Source organism: Camelina sativa, chromosome 7 (genome assembly GCF_030686135.1).
Source record: "Camelina sativa cultivar CO46 ecotype springtype chromosome 7, ASM3068613v1".
NCBI classification, from domain to species: domain Eukaryota; kingdom Viridiplantae; phylum Streptophyta; class Magnoliopsida; order Brassicales; family Brassicaceae; genus Camelina; species Camelina sativa.
In genome coordinates this window covers 17,083,223-17,107,780 of record NC_141886.1, presented here as the reverse complement: position 1 = coordinate 17,107,780, position 24,558 = coordinate 17,083,223, and the positions used below count along the sequence as shown (strand labels likewise).

General features: G+C 37.1%; 2 protein-coding genes, 1 long non-coding RNA gene and 1 pseudogene across 5 annotated transcripts; 2 read left to right on the top strand and 2 right to left on the bottom strand.

Annotated features, from left to right (window-relative positions):
* Positions 1-120: 120 nt before the first annotated feature.
* Positions 121-2,752, top strand: LOC109124766 (sm-like protein LSM8). 2 transcript variants are annotated; one of them, XR_015560747.1, is made up of 7 exons: positions 121-257; positions 525-587; positions 699-739; positions 818-876; positions 1,956-2,008; positions 2,100-2,431; positions 2,620-2,752. XR_015560747.1 is itself a non-coding variant. In XM_010416811.3 (6 exons), the coding sequence occupies exons 2-6, from the start codon at positions 551-553 to the stop codon at positions 2,188-2,190; spliced, it is 255 nt and encodes an 84-aa protein (XP_010415113.2). In that variant the 5' UTR covers positions 121-257; positions 525-550; the 3' UTR covers positions 2,191-2,376. The 2 variants fall into 2 exon arrangements, 1 of the variants encoding a protein (XP_010415113.2); XM_010416811.3 differs by lacking the exon at positions 2,620-2,752 and having other exon boundaries at positions 818-850; positions 2,100-2,376.
* Positions 2,753-5,464: 2,712 nt separating this feature from the next.
* LOC104701164 (NDR1/HIN1-like protein 6) lies at positions 5,465-6,802 on the top strand. Its single transcript, XM_010416810.3, has 2 exons — positions 5,465-6,049; positions 6,342-6,802. The coding sequence occupies exons 1-2, from the start codon at positions 5,581-5,583 to the stop codon at positions 6,635-6,637; spliced, it is 765 nt and encodes a 254-aa protein (XP_010415112.2). The 5' UTR covers positions 5,465-5,580; the 3' UTR covers positions 6,638-6,802.
* A 1,376-nt stretch (positions 6,803-8,178) lies between these two features.
* LOC104704619 (uncharacterized) lies at positions 8,179-9,330 on the bottom strand (annotated as a pseudogene). Its single transcript, XR_002032631.2, has 2 exons — positions 8,925-9,330; positions 8,179-8,847 (listed from the first exon to the last, which is right to left on the bottom strand). The product of XR_002032631.2 is annotated as an uncharacterized LOC104704619 (transcript).
* Positions 9,331-23,418: 14,088 nt separating this feature from the next.
* On the bottom strand, positions 23,419-24,532 carry LOC147941330 (uncharacterized). The gene is made up of 2 exons (XR_015562059.1): positions 24,243-24,532; positions 23,419-24,100 (listed from the first exon to the last, which is right to left on the bottom strand). It is a non-coding gene; the product is annotated as an uncharacterized LOC147941330 (long non-coding RNA).
* Positions 24,533-24,558: the final 26 nt, after the last annotated feature.

Here is a 24,558-nt window from a genome sequence, read left to right as displayed (position 1 = left end):
TGGGTTAAACCGGTTTGGTTCGGGTCGATAATCTCTGAATTTCGGTTTAGGCAAAAATTGTCGAATTAAACCGGATAAAATGTTGGTTCGGTTTGATTGTTTCTTTGAGCAATTTCCCTTAAAACCTATACATCTAATTCTAAGGCAAAAAAACACAGCCGAGGAGTTCTCTGAAAGCAGTGAGAAGGTTTTTTTTAGGGCTTTACGAATCAGAAAGCTCTGCTAAGCAACTGGGTTTTGATTTAGAAGCAGTAAAGGTTAGAGCTTTTTTTCTATCTTTCGTCTTCCTCATTTTCGAATACTTTGGAACCCTTCGATGTAATAATTCCCAGGAACCAGAACCAATTTTATACTTGGTTCTTCTCTGATTTGGGTCGAATTACGCTGGGTTGATCTCTTGTTTCTCTTAATTCTGGGTTCATGTCAAGTTTGGTTATAAAATCTGTAGAGCTATGTTTGTTATCTATAATGCCCACCAGCTGTTCGATGAAATTCCTAGTCTAATATTTTAGAAACCCTTTCAGGTCATATTGTTCTCTGGACTGTTAGTATGGCGACAGCTACTGGACTCGAGTCTCTTGTTGATCGTAAGTTGCCCTTTTTTTTTTTTTCTTCCATCAAGCAACATTCTAGATTGGTTTAGTGATGCGTTATTGCATGAATTGTATAAAAATCTTATCTTTTGGTTGGTGTTGCAGAGTATATATCGGTGATTACAAATGATGGACGCAACATTGTGGTATGTTTATTTTCTCTTCTTGTGTGTTGTATCGAAATATATAAGCAAAGAGAGCAATGCGGATGTTTAAATTTTCAGGGATATCTTAAAGGTTTTGACCAAGCTACAAAGGTTAGGCTTCTGGTTTCTGTTTTAAAGTACCAAATTGAATGGCTGCAAATACTAGTTTCTGCAAGTTTTTTTTTATTGTGACCTTGTTCACCCCAATGTTTAATGGCTTGGATCTTTTAAGTGGCTACATCTAATCTAACCGTGGAGTCATTTTCATGAGGTTTCTATTGATGTTGCAGAGCTCTTGATATCTCCATATTGTGTCTTTAGTGATCGCATTAGAATTAGAACAAACGAGATGCAAGCTCACTAGGATGCTAATTTAACTTGTATTCATTGTCAGAGCATTTTTCTTTGTCTGGACGTTTAAATTGGTAGTACTTTCTTGCTAATAATGTACATTGAGTCATTGCTTGGTTTATTTTGTGTTGTGCCATCTATTGAGGTACAAACATAGTCTAACATTTAAGATTGGCTGATCACTATAGTACTTTGAGTAGTGAGACGTCAGAGTGGATAAATAAATAATTGGCCTCTGAATGAAAGAATTTATATCAGATACAGTGGATATATTTACTACATGGTGCATACACTGAAATAGATTTAGTACTATTAATTTATCAAATGTTATATGATTGAAATGAAGAGATTGTGATTGCATTTAACTAAAGCTTTAGATACTTCTATGTGAGTCAAATCTTTACTGGCAATGTGTAATTATGCGTAATTTACTTTTGTTTACATAAAGATGCTTAAAGGTACAATTCCTTTCTGTTTTCTTGTGTGCACAAAAGTGTGTCCATGTCAATACTCGATTAGGCCAATGTTATTGGAAGGGATTAGTATTCGTCAGGGCCCATCCATGGATCTTTTTGGCTTGGATATAGAGATGCTTCTGTTAAAATGATGGATACTTGGAGAAAACTCTTTTGGTTATACCTTATATGTTGTTTGTGTCTAAAACATGTTGCATCTTTAGTTTCTTATTATTGACTTCCATTAGTGTCTGGTGGATTCAAAATATGAACAAAGTCGCTTTTAAACCACCCTTAAGTTTTTCACTTAGCATCGAGACCTCTTACTATATTTTTCACACACTCTCTCTCTGTCTCTTCAGGGTAAGATCTTTTGATGTGTTAGTGGTTTACTTGTCTTGATATTTCAGGAAGGGGTACAACAGCATGTGTTGGGTTTGTTCATTATCAGAGGCGACAACATGTAAATCTCATCCTCGTATTTTTCTTTTTCTTTCTTGGCCAAGCATAGGAAATATTCTAACACTGCAATTGTTTTTATTTTATTTTATCAGAGGTGTTATTGGGGAGCTGGACGAGGAGCTTGATGCAAGTCTGGACTTATCAAACCTGAGAGCTCATCCTTTGAAACCCGTCGTGCATTGATTGAAAACTAGTCATGGTGAGAAAGCCTAAAACAAAGAGAAGATTTGATTGTAAACAATTTGGATAGCTTGTTTTTGATGTCATGTCTGGGGAGTTGTCTGTTTTTGTGTATCATAAGGACAAAGGCTATATGATATTTCTATTTCTAACGTTTTCGTCTTGAAAGATCTCTTGTTTGCTTTGAAATTTCTATGTAGTAAGTGAAACCAGATGCTATCGGATTCAAGGTCGAAGTAAAGTTGTACGCTGAAACTAAATTGGAACCTTATCGCTTGTCACATACAAACTCCATAAAAACGTTATATGTCGGTTATTCATCCGATGTGAAGTAAACATCCCACTCGTCGGCTTGGTTTCATGACATGAGGTATGTCATCGTCCCATCATGAAATCGAAGAACACATCCTACACCACTTGTGTAATCAGAAGGATCCATCTGAAAATGTCCAAACCAAACAAGGCTCCTCTAGACTTATTATTTCTCATGTAAGATGTAAGGTTGTATGTGACACAAAGATATGTTTAAAATTTAAATATAGGCAATTGTCACGTTTTTGTAGTGTAGCTCTTAAGAAGCTTCTGAATCTGATTCCAAACTTTTAAGCGAGGTTAAAAATCCAACGAAATATACGAACAACCTTTCAAATACGCAATAAAGGACCAATTGGAAATAGTTTTTGATATGACGAGCAGAAGAATAGTCTTCTAGAAATATTCGTTGAAATGTTCTGATTTATACCCGTCAAGAAAAAAATAAAAATCAATAAGATGGATTCCTTTCTCTATCACAAGATTAATTGTTTTTTTTAGTCTCCATTATAACAAACCTTTATCAATGAATTTTAAAATTTAATCAAAAAAATTAATAATAATTGTTCGGAAGAAAATCTAGTGGCATGTTAGGAAATTAAATAAATAAAAAGAACCGTGACGGAATGCATGAGAACACTGCTGCATTTAGTCAAGGAAGATTAGGTCAACAAAAATTGATATCTTACTTTACAACATACTCAGAAATCAGAATCAAGGTATCCGATCTAATTATCAAAAGCACTAATTTTAAAAACTGTTTGATCAAACGTAGATGTGTGATTTTGTTTTGTAGACTAAGAGATACAACTAAGAAAATTATATTATATATAAAAACATATTTCGAGAATATAAAGATGATATTGAGTAGAAACTGTATAGATGAAAGAACAGCTTAACGTTAAAACCAAATTTTTTTTATTCTTTTTAGATACTAACAAAACAACAAAAAGACATAAAGAGCAAAAGAGATTAGGAAAAATAAAATAATCATTTGAAAAGGAACAGTATCTATAATGACTATATTTTTGTCATTGTTTGATGACGTATGAATTGTGTTCTTGAAAGTCATTATATTTTTTTTCATCTATATTACACGTATACAAGTTCACCTACTAAGATTTTTTTATTTATTTGATGGATTCACATCAATTTCAATTTCCATAAAAGACCGTTGCCTCAACACACACGCAAATCCACATTACAGGTGTGACATGCTGTATGGAAACGAGTCTTCTCGTTTTTCATAATATCTCAATATAAACAAAATTAAAACCTTACATAAGTTACACATATATAGATAGACTAGAATTGGATGCGTGCTAGACCACATGTTAATATTTATTTTATTTATTTTGTAATTTTTATTTAAAGTGTTATATATATGATTATTTTATTTGTTTAAAATTATTTTTTTTACTCAAACAATATGCTATGAAATCATATGTTGAATATAACTTATGAAAATAACATTTATTTTGTAAGATCTATTCTAGTAGTTTTAGATTTTGATCCACGGTAAACTGCAGTTTAAGTTATTTGATAAAAATATTAATTTCTGTTTATTAATTTTATTTGATTTGTTTAGTTCTTAAAATTATATATTGTATTTTGATTGTTAATTATATGACTTAACCTACACTATACCGCATATTAATTATTTTGTTACAGTATTAATTAATCGATTTAATTAGATACATCTATTAATCTAATATTTATATTGTTAACAAAATAATGAGATGATATTTTATCCATGTAGCACCGAATTAATGATATTTTAAGTTTCTATTAATATCTACTCAAATATGTATAGCCATATAACCCGTCGTGTGATATGTTAATTTGTTGTACACCGCAGAAAAAACTTCATAAAAATCTAAATATATTTTTAAAATTTAAAATGTTTTAATAAAGTTTCTTTTTTATATAGAAATTGAACTACTTATAATATTTGAACTTCTTATAAAGTTTAAATATTATTAATATCTTAAACAGTTATAAAAATTAAATGTTTTAATAATTGAAATATTAATAATCTTTAAAGTCTTTAAAAAGTTCAAAAAATAATGAGATGATATTTTACCCGTGTAGCACCGAATTAATGACATTTTAATTTTCTATTAATATCAACTCAAACATGTGCTGCCATATAACCCGTCATGTGATATTTTAATTCGTATATATTATTAAAATTTAAAATGTTTGAGTAAATTTTATTATTTTAGAAATTGAAATACTTATAATATTTGAACTTCTGGTAAAGTTTAAATATTATTCATATCTTAAAATTTTTATAAAAAGATATTTTTTTAATAATTTAAATATTAATAATCTTTAAAACTTTTAAAAAGTTATACATTTGAATTTTTAAAGTTATTAAAAGTTGAAATTCTTTAAAATAAAGAACCATAATAAAATGCATCAAAATTTTAATTTCAATGCCTGATAAATTAAGGTTTCTGCTCATTCGTATTCATAATCATTTTGGTCTCTTTTTTATTAATATGACTTTGAATCTTTGCCTAGTTTTCTTAGGTGATGTAGGGCATTTTGTATATTTTTTTTATTCATCAGTTGAGCAATATATGTCTGTTTTAAAAAATTGAAATTACATCATATGCAGAAAAAATCATAAATTTTATTAACTAAATATATTAGATAAAAAATGAAAATAATTTAAATATAAAATAAAATAAATGTGAAATAAGAATCACATATTTTTGTTTTAATTAGGTTGAGAGATTTTCTTATCTTTTAAATGTTACCTATAATTGATTTATATGTTACTATAATTAACTAAATCCATACTATCCTTACTTACCAAAAATCAGAGTAACCCGTATATTATAATACATTTATGTCATAAGTTTATAATAAAAAATCATAAATATATCTATTATATAGTTTATAAAAAAATATAGTGTACTTCGGTTTTATTATATAGGGGATAAGTGTCTCCCCCTTTGAAAAGTTCTTCCTTATTGACTTTCAAAACCCAAACGTCCTTATATTTCATTTCCCTAACCCCTAAATTAAATAATATCACCAAACGAAACTCCTTCTTCTTTGGTGTCATCAAGAATGTCCCAGCACCAAAAAATCTATCCGGACCACGACCCAGAAGCCCCAACGGCACGTCCAACGGCTCCTTTGGTTCCTCGTGGTTCATCAAGATCAGAACAAGGAGACCGTTCCAAAGACCCTTTGAACCAAGGGCCACAACGGTTCGTGCCTTTGCCTCCTCCAAAGAAGAGAGGATCAAGAAGCTGTTGTTGTAGATGCTTTTGCTACACGTTTTGCTTTCTCTTGCTACTTGTTGTTGTTGTAGGCGCGACGATTGGTATACTCTACCTTGTCTTTAAACCGAAGCTACCGGATTACTCTATTGACCGGTTACAGCTCACGCGTTTTGCACTTAACCAAGACTCGAGTTTGACTACGGCTTTTAACGTGACAATAACCGCTAAGAATCCGAATGAGAAGATTGGGATTTACTATGAAGATGGGAGCAAGATTACTGTGTGGTACTTGGAACATCAACTAAGCAATGGTACGTCGATTTTGGTTTACTCCGGTTTGTTTTCTTTCGGTTTCTAAAGGTTAAGGCTTCAAAATCTCAGTTCAAACTGGTTTATTTCGGTTTCTTTTCCTGAACCAAATATTTTGGTTAGAGTCGGATTATATTGGTTTATCCGGATTGAACAGCTCAAAACTAAATGAATTTATTTATGTTAGCTGGTTTTCTTGTTTGATTATAGTTGGTTTACAGCATACCAAATGAAACTCGGATCTTCTTCTAGATTTTAAATTAACTGAACTTTTGTGATTTTTTTTTTTTATAGGGTCGTCGCCAAAATTTTACCAAGGCCATGAAAATACGACAGTGATATACGTAGAAATGACTGGCCAAACTCAGAATGCATTGGGTTTAAGGACAACATTAGAAGAGCAACAACAAAGAACCGGGAACATACCATTGAGAATTAGAGTTAACCAACCGGTTCGGGTTAAATTTGGGAAGTTAAAGCTCTTCGAGGTGAGGTTCTTGGTCCGATGTGGTGTATTTGTTGATAGCTTGGCAACAAATAATGTTATTAAGATTCAAAGTAGTAGCTGCAAATTTAGACTCAGGTTATAAATCAGTTTTGAGGAGATTTTGTCAGATATATATAGTCACATAGTTCTCCTCTAAACTACATTATTATGTCTCATATTCTGATACCTTTGTTGTATAATAAATTACTTATTTTTGTTACACATAGTTTTTTTTTTTTTGTTAAATCTAAATTCTCAAGTTGTTACACATAGTTGTTTGGTAAAAATTGGTTTATTTACGTTGTTTCATAAGAGGTACCGCTAAAGCTAAATGCTATTGTGGAGTGGGACTTAAATTTCATACTAATCATCCATAATTCATACCATATGGCCTATCTTGATGGTCTTCATCAGTTCAATATTTATTATAATATGCATGTAATTATGTTCAAAATCAATCCTTCACTCAGTATACGTAATCAATCAATCCACATAAAGTTGTTCGAATTTGTCAGAATCCAAGCCGGATTGATTAATCAAGGCTAATTTTAGGTAACTGAAAAGTTTCTCCAAACCTAATTAACCCCAAGAGAATCATAAATAACCATTTTAAACATTTCGATCAGAAGCCATGTTCTAAGATTCAACAACAGACCGGTAAACCAGCGACCAAAACACAAATGAGTTTGGTGATATTAGGTTTTCCACGTACGTATTTGGCCTGTATAGGTTCTTGTGGAGCTTAGCACCGTGAATTTTCAGATTTCGTAAAGTATTGCACCAAAGTTTTACAAGACAAAATATCATCTTGGCCAGACACACTGGTTTCAAGGAAATGTAGGACATATTGAAAGTTGACTAGAATCTTACTTTATGAAATCTCGTTCATATTTTATGAAAAGTCATGCATCCTACAACAAGCGTGAGCTACACAAAGACATTTTCTATTAACTTTAGGTACATACCATCAATGCCATGAACATAGATATGGTAACAATCCTCAGTCTCAGCAGAAAAGGTCATCTCTTGAATCCCTTCTGTCGTAGGATCAAATGGTGAGGTGTATGAGATTAGTAGTCGTTCAACGTTTAATTAAGATTTTTTTGTTTTTTTACAGTTTAATTAAGATTTTTTTTAAATATTTTAGGCAATTTTTTCCTTTGGCTTTTTGGTGTTTATTTCAATAGATGTTTTTTACTTTTCTGAATTTTCTATTTTCAAAGTAGTTTTTTTTTTCTTTTCTATCTGAGGTTTATCTATATAGAGAAGTCCCAACTCCCAAGTCTTGTTGTAAGAATGAGCATTGACAAGCCACACCATCAAATATTCAGGAAAGTACTCTGTGTGGATAGTGTTATCAAAGAAGATCAATATGGCTGGTTGTGTTTTTGTAAATGTTTTTTAAAATATTATTTACGAAAGACGAGGTGAGATACTATATTTTACAAACTTTATAGTACACTACACCAAATAGAATAATTAGTGTTTATTTCTTCTTCTTATTTAATTAGAATACCAAAGTTTTGAGAATAAGCCTCTCACCTTTTTCCCTTTTTTACCCAAATTGTAGTATTGAATTTGTTAGTAACTATATAATATAAAACACGCTTATCACGTGGATACTCTCTCAGTATAAATAGAAAATCCAAATAAAAAAATGTCCTAATAAAATTTAACACATCATAAATTAGTGATTTAATAATCCAGAAAATTCTTTTCGGATCCAATAAAGTTATTAAAATACCCAAATGAAGTAGATGCCTAAAGAGCTTGTTAATCAATCCTTTTCCTTAAGATTTTTGCTTGCTCATATTGAATATAGGCACAAATATTTGGATCTTTTATAAAACTTAAGTCTTGACATAAAATTTTGTTTTCTACTTTAAGTTTTTTCAATGCTAAATTCTCACATTGAAGCTCCAAATATTGTTGTCTTTGTTCAATTGTCTTCTTAAGTTGCTCCAAAAGTTGTTTATTCCCTTCTTTTAAAGTCTTGATAATATTTGATGTTCGATCATCGTTTTTTCTTTTTAGTTTTAATTTTTTCACCCCACTTGATAGTTGAGATGAAGATCCGCCACTTCTGTCATTTTATTCATCTAAATTTAGAGCAAATGAAAACAAACCTGGAAACAATGGTGTAACGGAATCAGGGGTAAGATTTTTTGACTCTGAAGATGTTGGTATCTTTCTAGCCGGGGTGACACCATCTTTAAACTTTTAAAAGTCTTTAATAATGTTCCATACATGATCAAATTTCCAACCAGATTTGAATCTTGAATCTTGCATCAACATTTCTTTAGCTTGATTGAACTACATATAATTTTAAAATAAAAAAACTTTATAGTCAAACAACAATAAATAATTGAAAAATCATATAAAGTACTCACAATATCTACACTTGAAGCACCACTTTGACATTTTTTTTTCACATTGTCTGATGCATGCATTTAGTTTTTTTTGTTGCTCTCTCAATATTTTGAAATCGACATTAGAGAGATTTTTTTGAACGTTCACTCCAAGTTGCAGTTTTTCTTTTTTTGAAAGCTTTTACCACACGATCCCAAAAATGATCAGATGATTGGTAATGATCCATGACTGGATCTTGAGAAATTTCTAGATAGACTTGACATAAAAACTTATCTTCTTCTTTAGAATATCCAGAAGAACGAGACATTCTATTGTTAAGAAAATAAGAGAAGTTGAAGATATGTCTATTAAATTTTGGAATGGTTGAATGGAAAAAGAAAAAAATGAAAGATGTTATTTATAGATGAATTGATAGTAAGATTCTCACGTTTCTCAATCAACTATCAGACAAACTAACAATTAAATGACCAAAAGAAAAGGAAAGAATCTCACATTTCTAAAATCATTATGAAAATATATAATATTATAATTTTGTGGATTTTTTGTTAAGAAAAAATAAGTGGATAGAATTTAACATTTTACAAGTAAAAAGTTATCTTAGAAATTAACAAAAATAAAATAAAAATAGTATATACTTAAAATATTTATTTTAGGGTAAGAAATTGAGGTAACCATTGAAGTAAACATCTACTCTATTTTTAGAAATCTCTATATTTAGAGGAAAATATAGAGGCAACTATTTGAGACGGTCTACCTAAGACCTTGCATGTTTATTATATTTGAAGTACTATTTTTGTTTTAATTTTCCAAAATACTGTTTTATAGCTAGCCATTTATGATTTTACAATATTGGTTTCCCCAAAAAGTAGGGAATTTAGTATATAAAATTTTTATCTCATTTTCAAAGAAAAACCAAAAACTTTCTTAAAATATGATAGTTTCTGACACATTCAAGCTCATGTGTAGTATGTGCACCTTACAGCCCACATGTTATTTTCACATAGCGCCACATTGTTTTTAGACATATACAATGGGGTTATTGAATCTTTTTTTCAGCTGTTGAATTGTTGCAATGAGGTTGTTGAAAAAAATAAAAAGATGAATTGTCTTTTGAATTTATTCAACATGTTGTAAAAATTGAAATAGGGACCATTAAAGCCACATGTCAGCTTATGAGTCAAAATACTTATTTTTATCTCACTCTATTTATTTGGAGATAAAAATGTCATTTTATATCTTTAAATATTTTTTTTTGTGAAATAGATTCCAATAATAACTATTTTAACATTCAAAATTATACAAATTATTTTCTATCTACATATCAATAATTATCAGCAAATTAAATATAAAATAAAAATGATAGCGTAAGGTATTGAATTTTATTCAATAAAACCATTGTACAAGTTAAAATTAAAATATGTGTTGAATTATTAGATGGAAGAGAGAGAAGATGATGTGGAGTGTTAAAATGTTAAAAAGAGAGTGTTGAAAAATTAAACCATTGTACATAGTCTTATGGTCGTGAATTTTTTTTTCCAACATATATAAAGAATCAATTATGAGAAAACTATTTTTGGAGTGGTCTTTGTTGATTTTACCACTTTTTGAATAGTTTATAAATTTTACCATTTTCTAAGTTACAAAAATTTGATTTAACATGCGTTTTATTTGTTATGTTTGGGTTTAGTCGGTTCTATTTTTTCTTAGGATTTAGTATTTGGTAATAAGTATGTATTATATTTTAAAAAAACTGAAAATACATATTTTTTCTTCTCAAAAGTGGTAAAATCTACAAATTATTCAAAAAATGGTATATCCAAAAGATTTCTTCAAAACGTGGCATTTTTAACAAAAATCCCATATATAAACCCACATATGATTTTTCCTCTTTCTAATATGTTAATAATTCAACTACCCCGTTGTAGCTAGTCTTATACTATTGGTTTCTTATATTCTTCTCAATGTGGGTTATGAGTTATTTCTTTCATTTTTTATTTTATTTTTCTTTTTAATTACAAAAATCAACAACCAAATATTTAGAAACTAAAAACTAATATTCAAAAACCAAAAGTAAAAAACAAAACATTTTAAAAACTCATACCATTCATGGCCTAGGAATTTTTGATTTTGCTGGTTTGATATTGTTTTACTCTCCTGTTTATTTTTAATCCAAACTGAGACATACACTCAGTTAATGGTTGACCTTGTTATTCAAGAAAATAATTTTGGGATTTAGGGTTTGGACTTAAACATGTCTCACATCAAACAAATGTAACTTGGGCGGCCCGAATTATAATATCCGTGAACCAAATTGGGAATTTTGGGGATGGGTGTCGATCGACACCAAGGGTAGTGTCGATCGACACCAGCAATTTCTAGTTCGGCGAGTTTGTCGTAATTGTCGATTTGGGCCGGTTTGGTTTGAGGAAACCTTAGAACTGGGCTATTTAAGTGAGAAGTCGACGAAAAGGGTTTTGGAAGGTGTTATTTTGTCGCTGTTCCATAGTTTTTAGAGAGAAAAGAGAGAAAAAAGTGTTCTTGAGAGTTGGAGGCTTTTTGGAGAGATTCTTAGCTGGTCTTGAGAGATCTGTTCCTGTGGAGTGGAGATCTAGAGTTAGAAACGAAGGAGAAGCCTTCCAAGGTGTTGGATTTGTCAGTTTGGCTCAGAGACTTTCTGTAAAAGAGGTGAGTGCATGACCATGGCTGATCTAAGTCTGAGAATCCCTTGTTTAGCTTGTTTGTGGCTGTTTGTGTTGTTTGCTTGTGAAACGACCCGACCCAACCCGTTTTTCTTTTAATAATAATAAATAATAAATAATAAATAATAATAATAATAATAAATAACTACAAGTAGTGGTCCCATAGCCATTAACCACATATCTACAACCACAACCAACAGCGGAAATAACAATACCAATAAATATCCAATAATAAAATAACCAATAATAATCCATAACATCAATCCAATAATCAAACATCATAAATCATGAAACCGGCAACCTAAACAACGTTTCTAAAGACCAAACTCTAGCAACCTAGCAACGCCAGATAACATACAATCGAGTCCCTAGAACATCCTCCTCTTCATCGCCTTGATTCCACGATCACCTTTTGCCTTTACCTGCACCACAAACACATATTGAAATGCATAAGTATTTAATAAACACTTAGTGAGGCAATCCTCCCATCTACTGGGCTATACACACAAGCAACAATGATACCAATGTTCTAAACAATAAACAAACAAGACAAACAAATCAGGAAATCAAACATCATCTCGCTGGAAGGGAGGTGTCGACCGACACCTGCCAAGTGTCGACCGACACTGGACTTGGTGTCGACTGACACTACCCCACAGTGTCGATCGATGCCTAATTTGCTGGTGTTGACCGACACCAAGTGGTGTCGATCGACACTCCCTCTACAACCACGATCCGCTCGAAGCCGAGAGTCGAATCTCGCTTCCCAACCTCTTCTAAATCGTCCAATACTCAAATCCCAGGCCAAATGCATCCTTAGGAACCTGTAGCTACCAATACCATCAAGAAAAACACACAAAACAACAACAAACAAGCAAGAACAAGGACATCAAAGGCTTAGATTAGCCATGGTCATGCACTCACCTCTTTGCAGGAAGATTCAGACCAACAGCAACGAATCCAACCTTTGTAGCAAGCTTCTAACTCCTTCCCAGCCTTGGATCTCTCAAGAACAGCAAGGAAATCTCCCAATCTCTCTCTAGAACCTCAAAACACTTTTCTCTCTTTTGTTTTTCTCAAAAACGGCGTGAGACAAAACAAAAACACGACCTAGGTCGTTTTCTCCCTTTAAAAACTCAGTTCAATGGTTTTTCCTAAACCAAACTGGTCCAAATCGATAATTAAATCGAATTGGTCGAACCAAAGAACAATGGTGTCGACCGACACCCCCTTGGTGTTGATCGACACCCTTCCCCAAAACTCCCAGTTTTGGTTCACGGGTGTTACAATTCTCCCCCACCAATATAGATTCGTCCTCAAATCTCAACCAAACATCAGTCAAGGACTCCCGTGCCACCGTCTCCACGGCCCGCACTCCTCCGACCGATCTACGAAAGGTCACCTCTAGGCGATAAACTCACGCTCCAGGCATTATTTGCTCTCGACTTTTGGACTTTCCTTTACTCATAGGCCTAAACCTTGAGTTTTTATTGGCTCCTCATCAGACCTAAGTCTGCATGCCATAATGTTGGCTCCTCATCGGGCCAAGGCCCGCTTGCCATAATATATATAAGGAAAAATCCAATACTTGTCTCTCGGGTTGCTAGCCTACAGCGCGTCCCCGGATCGTCATCCGAAGTCGATATACCAACCATACTCCCAAGCCACAAAGTCTCAGAATATGGCAGTACTAGGAAAACCTAAGTCCCCCAAGATTCGCAAGCAAACAATTCTGAACACGTCTGAGTCCTATCCCTATCCAGGTTTCCTTCCCGTGGCTCGCGTAAGACATCTCAATGTCCTACCAACCACATATCCCCTCACTGGGATACCTCATGACCACACATGGATCATCTCACTGCCGCAAGGGACGCCACAAAGGCCAAACAAATGTCCTAAACAGGACCACCACCAAGGCTGAACAAATGTCCTAAACAGGACCGCCACCAAGGCCAAACAAATGTCCTAAACAGGACCGTCACAAAGACCATCTGTCCCGACGGACCGCCTAAACAAGCACTCTGGCTAAACAACCCGCCACAAAGGACACACATCTGGCTAAACAGCCTGCCACAAAGGCCACACATCTGGCTAAACAGCCCGCCACAAAGGCCACACATCTGGCTAAACAGCCCGCCACAAAGGCCACACATCTGGCTAAACAGCCCGCCACAAAGGCCACACAATGTCTCGAAAGACCGCCCCTAATACCACACAATGACTAAAAAGTCCGCCACTAAGGCCACACAAGCCCCTCCAAGGCTCTCTCCGCTAAAATGGACAAATTTTAACTCACATAAAACTTTCCACTTTTACCACTTTCCACTTTTGGAAACTTTCCACTTTTAAAAACTTCTATTTCAGGAAACTTTCCTCAAAAACCCCGCCTTAACGGAAAATTTGTACCCCGAGCACCACCTCATCTTGTTACTTAGTCGCACAACCAACCACCCCAAGCGACCAAGTAAACAAGAGAGATGGGCTGAAATACTCCATTCCCGCTCCAGCCACGGATTACAGATGGGACTAGGCTAGACAAGCTCAAGTCGCGGCTTGCTTCTCATACCACTTCTTAAACCTTGCCTTCATCCTTGCCTCAGGCTCCCAAGTCTGCTCCTGAACACCATCACAGTCCCAAAGGACTCTCATCAAAGGAATCTTCTTCTTCGGAAGTTCCTTGATCCTCCTCTCGAGAACCCTCACTGATCTCGCCTCCAAAGTCATGTTAGGCTGAAGATCCTCGAAAATATTAGCTAACAGTTGATCATCCTCACAGAGACACTTCCTCAACATAGAAACATGGAAAACCTTATGGAATGCACGCATAACCTCAGGTAACTCCAGTCTATAAGCCACTTCTCAAACACGCTCAATCACCCTGAACGGACCCATATACCTCGGACTCAACTTAGTCTCAGTCAATGACCTGTTCGGACCCCGCAACACAGCCGTCTTGAGGTACACTCTGTCTCCTACCTGAAACTCAAGATCTCTCCTCCTCCTATCGGCATAACTCCTCTGCCGATCCTGAGCTTCCTTTATGTTCAGCTTGAGAACCTGAATCTTCTCTGAGGTCTATTGAACAAAATCTGCCCCGTAAATGCTCCTCTCCCCCACCTGAGTCCAGCATAACGGTGTACGACACGGCCTCCCATACAAAGCCTCATAGGGAGCCATCTTAATACTCGCCTGCTAACTATTGTTGTAAGCAAACTCTACCAAGCTCAAGTGATCTGGCCAATGGCCTTCCCAATCCAACACACACATCCCCAGCAAATCCTCCATCGTCTGGGGATGATAAGCTGTACTCATATGCACCTTAGTGCCCATCTCTGCCTGAAACGCTCTCCAGAACACCGAAGTGAACTTAGAATCTCTATTAGACACAATGCTCGCTGGCACCCCATGCAACCTGACTATGTCCTTCACATACTTCTTAGCCAAGACCGTTGTTCCATCAGTCTTCTTAATGGCCAGTAAATGTGCCGACTTAGTCAACCGGTCCACAATGACCCAAACAGCATCAAACTTCCTGGACACTGGCAAACCTACCATGAAGTCTATAGTAATCATATCCCACTTCCACTCCGGAATGGGAAAACTCTTCAGTAACCCTCCTGGGACCTGATGTTCAGCCTTCACTAGCTGACACACATCGCACCTCGCGACCCAACTAGCCACATCCTTTTTCATCCCGACCCATTGTTTGTACCTCTTGAGATCACGGTACATCTTAGTCGCTCCTGGATGAATAGAAAACTTGCTCCCATGAGCCTCTCTCAGGATCTCCTGCCTCAACTCCTCATCCTTGGGCACACAAATCCGACTGTGCACCAAGATGGTACAATTATCTAAGACCTGATACTCTGAATCCACATCCTTTGAGGCATTCACCAGCCCCAAATCCTTCTCCTGAGCCAACCGCACTGTGCTCAGAAGATCTGCTCTATCAACCGCCTCCAAATCCAACGGTTCCTGAGACACTTCACACAAACTCAACGCACCGATCTCTCCTACCAAAGACTCCATCTCCTGCTCCTGAGCTAAAGCTACCCTTTTCCGACTCAGAGCATCTGCAACCAAATTAGCCTTACCAGGGTGATAGGCTATCTCCAAATCATAATCCGCCACCAGCTCCATCCACCGCCTCTGCCTCAAGTTCAGCTCGGGCTGATTGAATATATACTTCAGCCTCTTATGATCTGTAAACACCTGCACCTTTGCACCATAAAGATAAGATCTCCAAATCTTCAGGGCAAAAACTAAAGCACCCATCTCCAAATCATGAGTAGGATAGTTGCCTTCATGCTTCCGCAACTGTCGCGAAGCGTAGGCAATCACCTTCCCATGCTGCATCAGAACACACCCCAAACCAATTCTAGAGGCATCTGTATAAACCACATAGGGTTCTCCCTGCTCAGGCAAAGCCAACACTGGAGCAGTAGTCAACATCTCTTTGAGGCTTGCAAAGCCCTCCTCACACTCCTGTGACCAGACAAATGGAACATCCTTCCCTGTCAGCTTAGTCATAGGACGTGCTCTGCTCGCAAACCCCTTCACAAATCTCCTGTAATACCCTGCCAACCAGAGAAAACTCCTGATCTTTGTGGCATTTTGCGGTCTACGTCAATCCCTGATAGCATGAATCTTCACCGGATCTACAAAAACCCCATCTGCAGAAACAATGTGACCCAGAAAACCCATCTCACGCTGCCAAAAACTACACTTGCTCATCTTAGCAAACAACTTCTGCTCCCACAACTTCTCCAGAACTGTCCTCAAATGCATTTCATGCTCCTCAGGACTCTTAGAATAAACCAGGATGTCGTCGATGAAAATGATGACAGACACGTCCAAAAACTCTTGAAACATGCTGTTCATCAATCTCATAAACGCAGCTGGTGCGTTAGTCAACCCAAACGGCATCACCACAAACTCATAGTGCCCAAACCTCGTCCTGAATGCAGTCTTCCTCACATCTGCCTCATCTATCGGTATCTGATGATAACCCGACGCCAGATCTATCTTGGAGAACCAAGTAGCACCCCTCAACTGATCCAACAACTCATCAATCCTGAGAAGAGGGTACTTGTTCTTCACAGTGACCCGGTTTAACACCCGGTAATCAATACACATCCGGAAACTCCCATCTTTCTTCTTGACAAACAACACTGGTGCTCCCCACGGTGATACACTAGGACGGATGAATCCCTTACTCAACAAATCCTCTAGCTGCTTCTTCAGCTCTGCCATCTCTGCTGGGGCCATTCTGTAAGGAGCCTTGGATAACGACATCGTCCCTGGTTCCAGTTCAATTGTAAAAGGATCAGACCGAGATGGTGGTAATCCCTGCAACGACTAGAACACATCCTCAAACATCCTCTACAATCGGAATACCGCTAACCGTAGACTTCCCCACTGACTCTGGCATAGATATGGTAACCAAATAAGCCTCACGGCCCTTCTCGATCATCTTCCCAGCCTGAATGGCCGAGATCACGAGACTCCCCGACGTTGGTCTAATCCGCTGAAAAACCAACTTCCTTCCTGGACGCTCAAACTCCACTCTACCCCGATAGCAATCTAAATGCACCATATGTCGATGCAACCAATCCATCCCGAGAATAACATCATACAGCTCCACTGGACTGGTAAGCAAATTTGTTGGCCTCGACTCCCCTGCGATCTGAATATCAATTCCTCTAGCTCGTCCAATAACCCTCAGGAACTTGCCTCCCGCAACTCTGACAACGCCTGTACGCTCCCCGGGATTCCCTCTGATTCCCGCGCTCTCTGCACACTCCGGAGTAATGAAGCTATGAGAAGCTCCAGAATCAAACATAACATGGGACTTAAAGCCGCCCACCAACAAGGTCCCTACACAAACCTCATGTGTTGAGAACCTAACACTTTATCACAGAAAAACATAAAATCTGAACTTACAAAGAATTCACAAAGTTAAAGTACTAGAAATTATACCCGTGATCGCCGCGGCACTGGTTCCACCAGTCTCTGCAGTCGTGTAAAACCGTGGCGTCTGCTCAATCCGTGCCACCTGCTGCCCTCCAGGCTGCACCTGCTGCAACGCTGCCACTGCCACCGGCTGCAACTTGGGACAATAGGGCCTGATGTGCCCTGGCTCCCTGCAATGATAGCACACACGATCTGCTGCCATTGGAGCACTCCTCTTGGGACAACTAGCAATCTTGTGATCCTTGCTTCCACACCTGAAGCAACTCGCACCACCCGACGTCTGCGTAGCCTCCCACCTCCTCTTGGTTCCCTGCATAGGCTTGCCGCCCCATCTAGAACCACCCTGCTGCTGAGCCCTACTAGGGTGAACTGCTAGACTAACCGCCACTGAGTGTACCCGGATATCCTCCTCAATCCCTGCTGCAATCTCAACCAGCTCTGCACGCGTACCATAACTCCGCCCTCTATAGTGAACCCTCAAGTCATCACGTAGGGCCCTCAAAAACCTCCTGATCTGAGCCTCCTCAGATTCCATATCCCAACCCCCATATCTCAGAAGTCGACTGAACTCCAAGTCAAGGTCCCCCACTGATCGATTTCCCTGATCTAGCTGAAGGAACTGCACCTCCAACCTATCCAATGCCTCTCTAGGGAAATACTTGTGGTTGAACTCCAAGACGAAGTCAGCCCAAGACATCTCCCTCTGCACTCTCCAGGCTGCCATAGAACTTCACCACAACTGAGCATCGCCAGTCAAATGGTGGACCCCAATGTCCACCCAAAACTCTTCAGGACATCTCAGAGTATGGAAGTTACGTTCCACACTCGTCCTCCACGCCTCCGCAGCGGTAGGATCTGTACCTCCCGAAAACTGCTCGATATGAATACGACCCATCTCTGTCAGCATGCTGATATAACGAGAATGGACCTCCACATCCGCAGCCACTGGCTGCCGCTCCTCCGCCACCACTGGTGGCACCACTTGAGCCTGAGTCGGTGCCACCGCCGGCAACCGCTCTAATAACTGTGCTAGCAAGCCCGCAAGATCAACACCAGGGGCTCCAACCGTTGGGATTCCCACACCCGGAACCCTAGCATCACCGGCCACTGGAGCATCATCACCGCCCCCTCCGGCCACACTCAAAGAATCCCCCTATACATCCTGCGACTCGCCAACACCTTCAGTTGTCACACTCTGGTCCTCGGTCTCACTAACCACTGGGACTCTGCCCCTACCACGACCACGTCCGCGTCCACGACCACGTCCGCGTCCACGAACACGACCACGACCAGCAACAACATCCTCTCTAACCATTTGCACTACCATGAACAGAAGGCTAAGCACGCAATTATACATAACACAAAAACATATTCTCACCGTTGAATCACACTGTAGGCTCGAAGAGGATGTTCTAGGACTGCATGCCACACATAATTAACTAACTCACATAATCAATCATGATATGGAATCCCAAACATCACAACAGAAACCTAGTGAACCTAAACCTAGAACCGTAAGGGCTCTGATATCAAACTGAAACGACCTGACACATTTTTATTTAATAATAATAAATAATAAATAATAATAATAATAAATAACTACAACTATTGGTCCCATACCCACTAGCCATCTATCCACAACCACAACCAACAGCGGAAATAACAATACCAATAAATATCCAATAATAATTCATAACATCAATCCAATAATCAAACATCATAAATCATGAAACAGGCAACCTAAACAATGTTTCTAAAGACCCAACTCTAGCAACTTAGCAACGCCAGACAACATACAATCGAGTCCCTAGAACATCCTCCTCTTCATCGCCTTGATTCCACGATCACACTTTGACTTTACCTGCACCACAAACACATATTGAGATGCATGAGTATTTGATAAACACTCAGTGAGGCAATCCTCCCATCTACTGGGCTATACACACAAGCAACAATGATACCAATGTTCTAAACAATAAACAAACAAGACAAACAAAACAGGAAATCAAACATCATCTCGCTGGAAGGGAGGTGTCGACCGACACCTGCCAAGTGTCGACCGAAACTGGCCTTGGTGTCGACCGACACTAGCCCACAGTGTCGATCAATGCCTAATTTGCTGGTGTCGATCGACACTCCCTCTGTAACCACGATCCGCTCGAAGCCGAGAGTCGAATCTCGCTTCCCAACCTCTTCCAAATCGTCCAATACTCAAATCCCAGGCCAAATACGTCCTTAGGAACTTGTGGCAACCAATCCCAGCAAGAAAAACACACAAAACAACAACAAACAAGCAAGAACAAGGACATCAAAGGCTTAGATTAGCCATGGTCATGCACTCACCTCTTTGCAGGAAGATTCAGACCAACAGCAACGAATCCAACCTTTGTAGCAAGCTTCTAACTCCTTCCCAGCCTTGGATCTCTCAAGAACAGCAAGGAAATCTCCCAATCTCTCTCTAGAACCTCAAAACACTTTTCTCTCTTTTGTTTTTCTCAAAAACGGCGTGAGACAAAACAAAAACACGACCTAGGTCGTTTTCTCTCTTTAAAAACTTGGTTCAATAGTTTTCCCTAAACCAAACCGGTCCAAATCGATAATTAAATCGAATTGGTCGTACCAGAGAACAATGGTGTCGACCGACGCCCCCTTGGTGTTGATCGACACCCTTCCCCAAAACTCCTAGTTTTGGTTCACGGGTGTTACAGATTGTATGGTTGTGGTTGGTTGTTGGTTCGCTTGAGTTTACAGGGCTTTTGGGGGAATTTTGGACGATTTGGAAGAGATGAGAAGCGGTTCTTCGACTTTTGTGAAACGATCCGACCCGGTTTTTTTAAAATTAAATAAATAGTAAATAATAAATAATAATAATAAATAAACTACAACTAGTGGTCCCATACCCACTAGCCACTTAACCACAATCACAATAATCAGCACCAATAGTAAACCAATATTATATCATAAACAATATCCAAATACCAAACATCTGGAAACATAAAACCGGCAACCTAGCAATGTTTCTCATGACCCAACTCTAGCAACCTACCAATGCCAGATAACAACCAATCGAGTCACTAGAACATCCTCCTCTTCATTGCCTTGATTCCACGATCACACTTTGCCTTTAACTGTACCACAAACACCAATTGCAATGCATGAGTATTTTATAAACACTCAGTAAGGCAATCCTCCCATCTAATGGGCTATACACACAAGCAATAGAGACATCTCTAACCATCAATAAACAATAAACAATAACAAACCAGGACTCAGCATCGACCGACACCAACATGCATCGACCGACAACAGTTGGAGGTTGCATCGACCGACGCAAGATCTGCATCGACCGATGCAAGGTTAACTTGCATCGACCGATGCTCCCATTGCATCGACCGATGCAATGCCAAGCATCGTTTTCCCCCGAAGCTTCTCAGCGGATCTTCGTTCCTACAACCACAAAACTCGATCCCAAGCCACAAGAAAGCTTCCCAACATCCCAAATAACAATCTAACAAGCCTAACCACACATAACAAGCAAATCAGAGATATCTCTAGCTTACATAAGCCATGGTCATGCACTTACCTTTGCCAAGACGATTTTGAACCTTAAACAAACAAGAAAACACTTCCAGGAAGCTCCTACAACGATCCCAGCTACATATCTCTACAGGAACAGCCTCAAATCACTCAAAATCCTCAAGAACACTTAAGAACCTTTTCTCTCTTTTCTTTTCTCTCAAAAACGGCCAAACTCGCCGAATGAGACAAAACTCGAGTTTAAGGGTTTTCCCTAAACCCAAAACGCAGCGTTTAACTTAAACTCGTCCGCACTAACCAGCTATGCATCGACCGATGCAATCCCTAAACCGGAATTTTGGTTTGCGGATGTTACAATTCTCCCCCACCAACATAGATTCGTCCTCGAATCTCGAACATCCATCAGCCAAGGACTCCCGTACAACCGTCTCCATGGCCCGCACTCCTCCGACCGATCTACAGAAGGTCACCTCTAGGCGATCGACTCACGCTCCAAGCATTATTTGCTCTCGACTTTTGGACTTTCCTTTTTTCACAGGCCTAAACATTGAGTTTCTATTGGCTCCTCATCAGGCATGCCATAATATTGGCTCCTCATCCACTACAAAAAAAGTCTGGTATTACATAATTTATTTTCTATTTTTGCATCAGTTTTAAGTGATGCAAAAATAATTTGCATCACTTTAATGAATGATTTATATTTTGTTGATGTAAATAATTTGTATCAGTTTATATCAAACCGATGCTAATATTCAAATATTTACATCGATTGTTATAATCAATGTTAATATATATCATTTATTTAAAATTGATGTCAACGTTTATATCATTTTATTTAAGTGATGTTAGTATTTATGTCATTTAGTTAAACTGATTTAAAATCAGTATCAATTATCACAAATGATTAGAATAATTGCATCAGTTTCAAGTACCGATTGTACTATTAATATCACTTGTACGTAATTGATGTTATTTTGGTGTCAATTTTTTGAAGTGATTTTAATTGTTGTATCATTGACAGTAACCGATTCAAATATTAGAATCAGTTATATATAACTGAAGTAAAAAGTAGTATCAATTTTCTTAAGTGATTTTAGTAACGGTGTCATTTGCGTTAATCGATTTGAGATATTATTATCATTTGTACATAATTGATGGTAACTTTGTCAGTTTTCATTAATGATTCTGTTAAAAAAAACTAATTCGAATATTATTATTTTCATATTAATAATTGAATTTTAACTTCAGAATAGCTTATTTAATTGATTTATAAAAGATTACAAATTAAAAATTTAAAACCAAAAATAATTAAATAAAATACCATATATTAAACATAAATTAGAAAATAAATAACATAAATCATCCATCTTGTAAATCCATGAAACATAAATAAAGCAAAGCAGCTAAAAATACATTGTAAAACTAAGTCTATGGGCACCATTGTCCATTCTGTGATCATATATCTCTAACGTTGTTTCCACTAATATCCATTAGCACCATCGTCCATTCCTTGATAAAAAATATATATATATTATATAAAATGTGGGATCTGAAATTTTAAATTAATATATGAATACTATTTACCTGATTAGGATTAGCCAAACTTGGTGTGTTTGTCAAAGGTGGATTTGGTTTGTTCTTAAAAGCTGCAGCAAAACTTGTAGCCCATGCTCTTGCCTAAATTAGTTTGATATATTAAATTATAAATATACAAATTAACGTAGAAAAAATAGCATTATATTAATACCTGATCTCTTTAGCTTTGGTCGAAAACTTGAAATTATTAACAGATCCAAGAGCTATATATATAAATGATTTAATAAAAAATAATGGTCAGTGTTAATCAGATTTACCTATGACTTGTACTTTCCATTTGAAACTTTTACATTCAGAAGCAAGTGGAGGAGGCATCGTGTAATCAGTTTCCAACTGTGATAAATCTCCAGGTGCTTGTGTCTTTGAATCCATCATCAATCGTAAACTAAAAATAAAATAAAAACTTGTTAGACACTACAGAATAGGTAAGCGGGATCTAGAAAAAAAAAAAAAAAAACAAGTTAACTCTACCAAATTTACGTCTTCTGTTTTTCTGCCAGCAGTTTCTACCAAATAGATTTGCCTTAAAAACCCTAACTCTAATCATTTCGATATATAGTAAAAATTAATAGTTTGGCGCTTGAGACAAAATTTAAGTGGGTGGGATCTGAAATTTTGTTTTCGCCAAATAAATTTTTATTTGAAGAGGTTTTATAAGTTCATGTTAAATTAAAAAAAAAAAAAAAAACTCGATTCTTGGTAAAGATAATGACAAAAAATGAATTAGCTTACTTAATTAACCTCAATTAACAATATTATTAATAATACGCAAAGAAAATAACTAATTTAGTCCATGTTGAATAAATCGTCCAGCAAGCACCATCCTCGATCTCTCCTTCAACAATCTAACAGGACCAATCCCTGGTACACCACCATTGCTTAACCAAAAGACCGAGTCCTTCTCTGGTAATACAGGCTTGTGTGGGCAGCCATTGAAAACTCCTTGTTCAATCCCTTCTACTCTATCAGACCCACAAAATATCTCTGAAACTACTTCACCAGCAATAGCAGTAATGCCCAGAACTCCAACACCAACAACTCCATCAGTAGAATCACCAAATCAAACAACCAAAAGCAAACTAAAGCCAAGCACAATCGTAGGCACTACACTTGCAGATATAGCTGGTCTAGCTATCATAGCTATGTTCATCCTCTACATATACCAGCTCAAGAAACGTAGAAGCTCCAGAGAATACAGCACTTTCAGCGTCTTACAAAAATGACTGGAGAGAAACGATACATTACCAGTCAAGAAATCGAAACAAAACACCATAGTCGCCGCCTCAGAGATCACCAAATCTCCAGCTACAAAAACTGGATGTGGCTCGTGGATAATTCGAAGGTACGACGAGACAACGTCTGCATCATCCGAGAGCGACGTAGAGAACCAGCTGCAAGACAAGAAACCCATTGAGGCATTTAATCGAACAAGTGGTGGGCGTGAAAAAGGCAACACTGAAACAAAACTAGTGATGGTCGATGGAGAGACTCAGCTAGAGCTAGATACTTTACTAAAGACATCAGCTTACGTACTTGGTACAAGCCGAAGCGGCGGGATTGTTGGCATTTTCACTTTGATTTCAGGTTTGTTTCTTTTCTTTCTTCACTCAAATAACTTAATTTTCTTAAAACTCTCATTCATTCATTTTTTTTTTCTTACAACTTCACACACATTACATACTTATAGTAGATTTCTTTTACATTCATTCACTTAAACTCTAGACTTAGCAACTATTACATCATTATATCTAGACATTAGACTTCTGGACACAAGCAACCTTACACAAGCTATTAGCCACTAACAACTCCAACAACTATTATTTACTCTTATTTTGGGCCTAACACTACT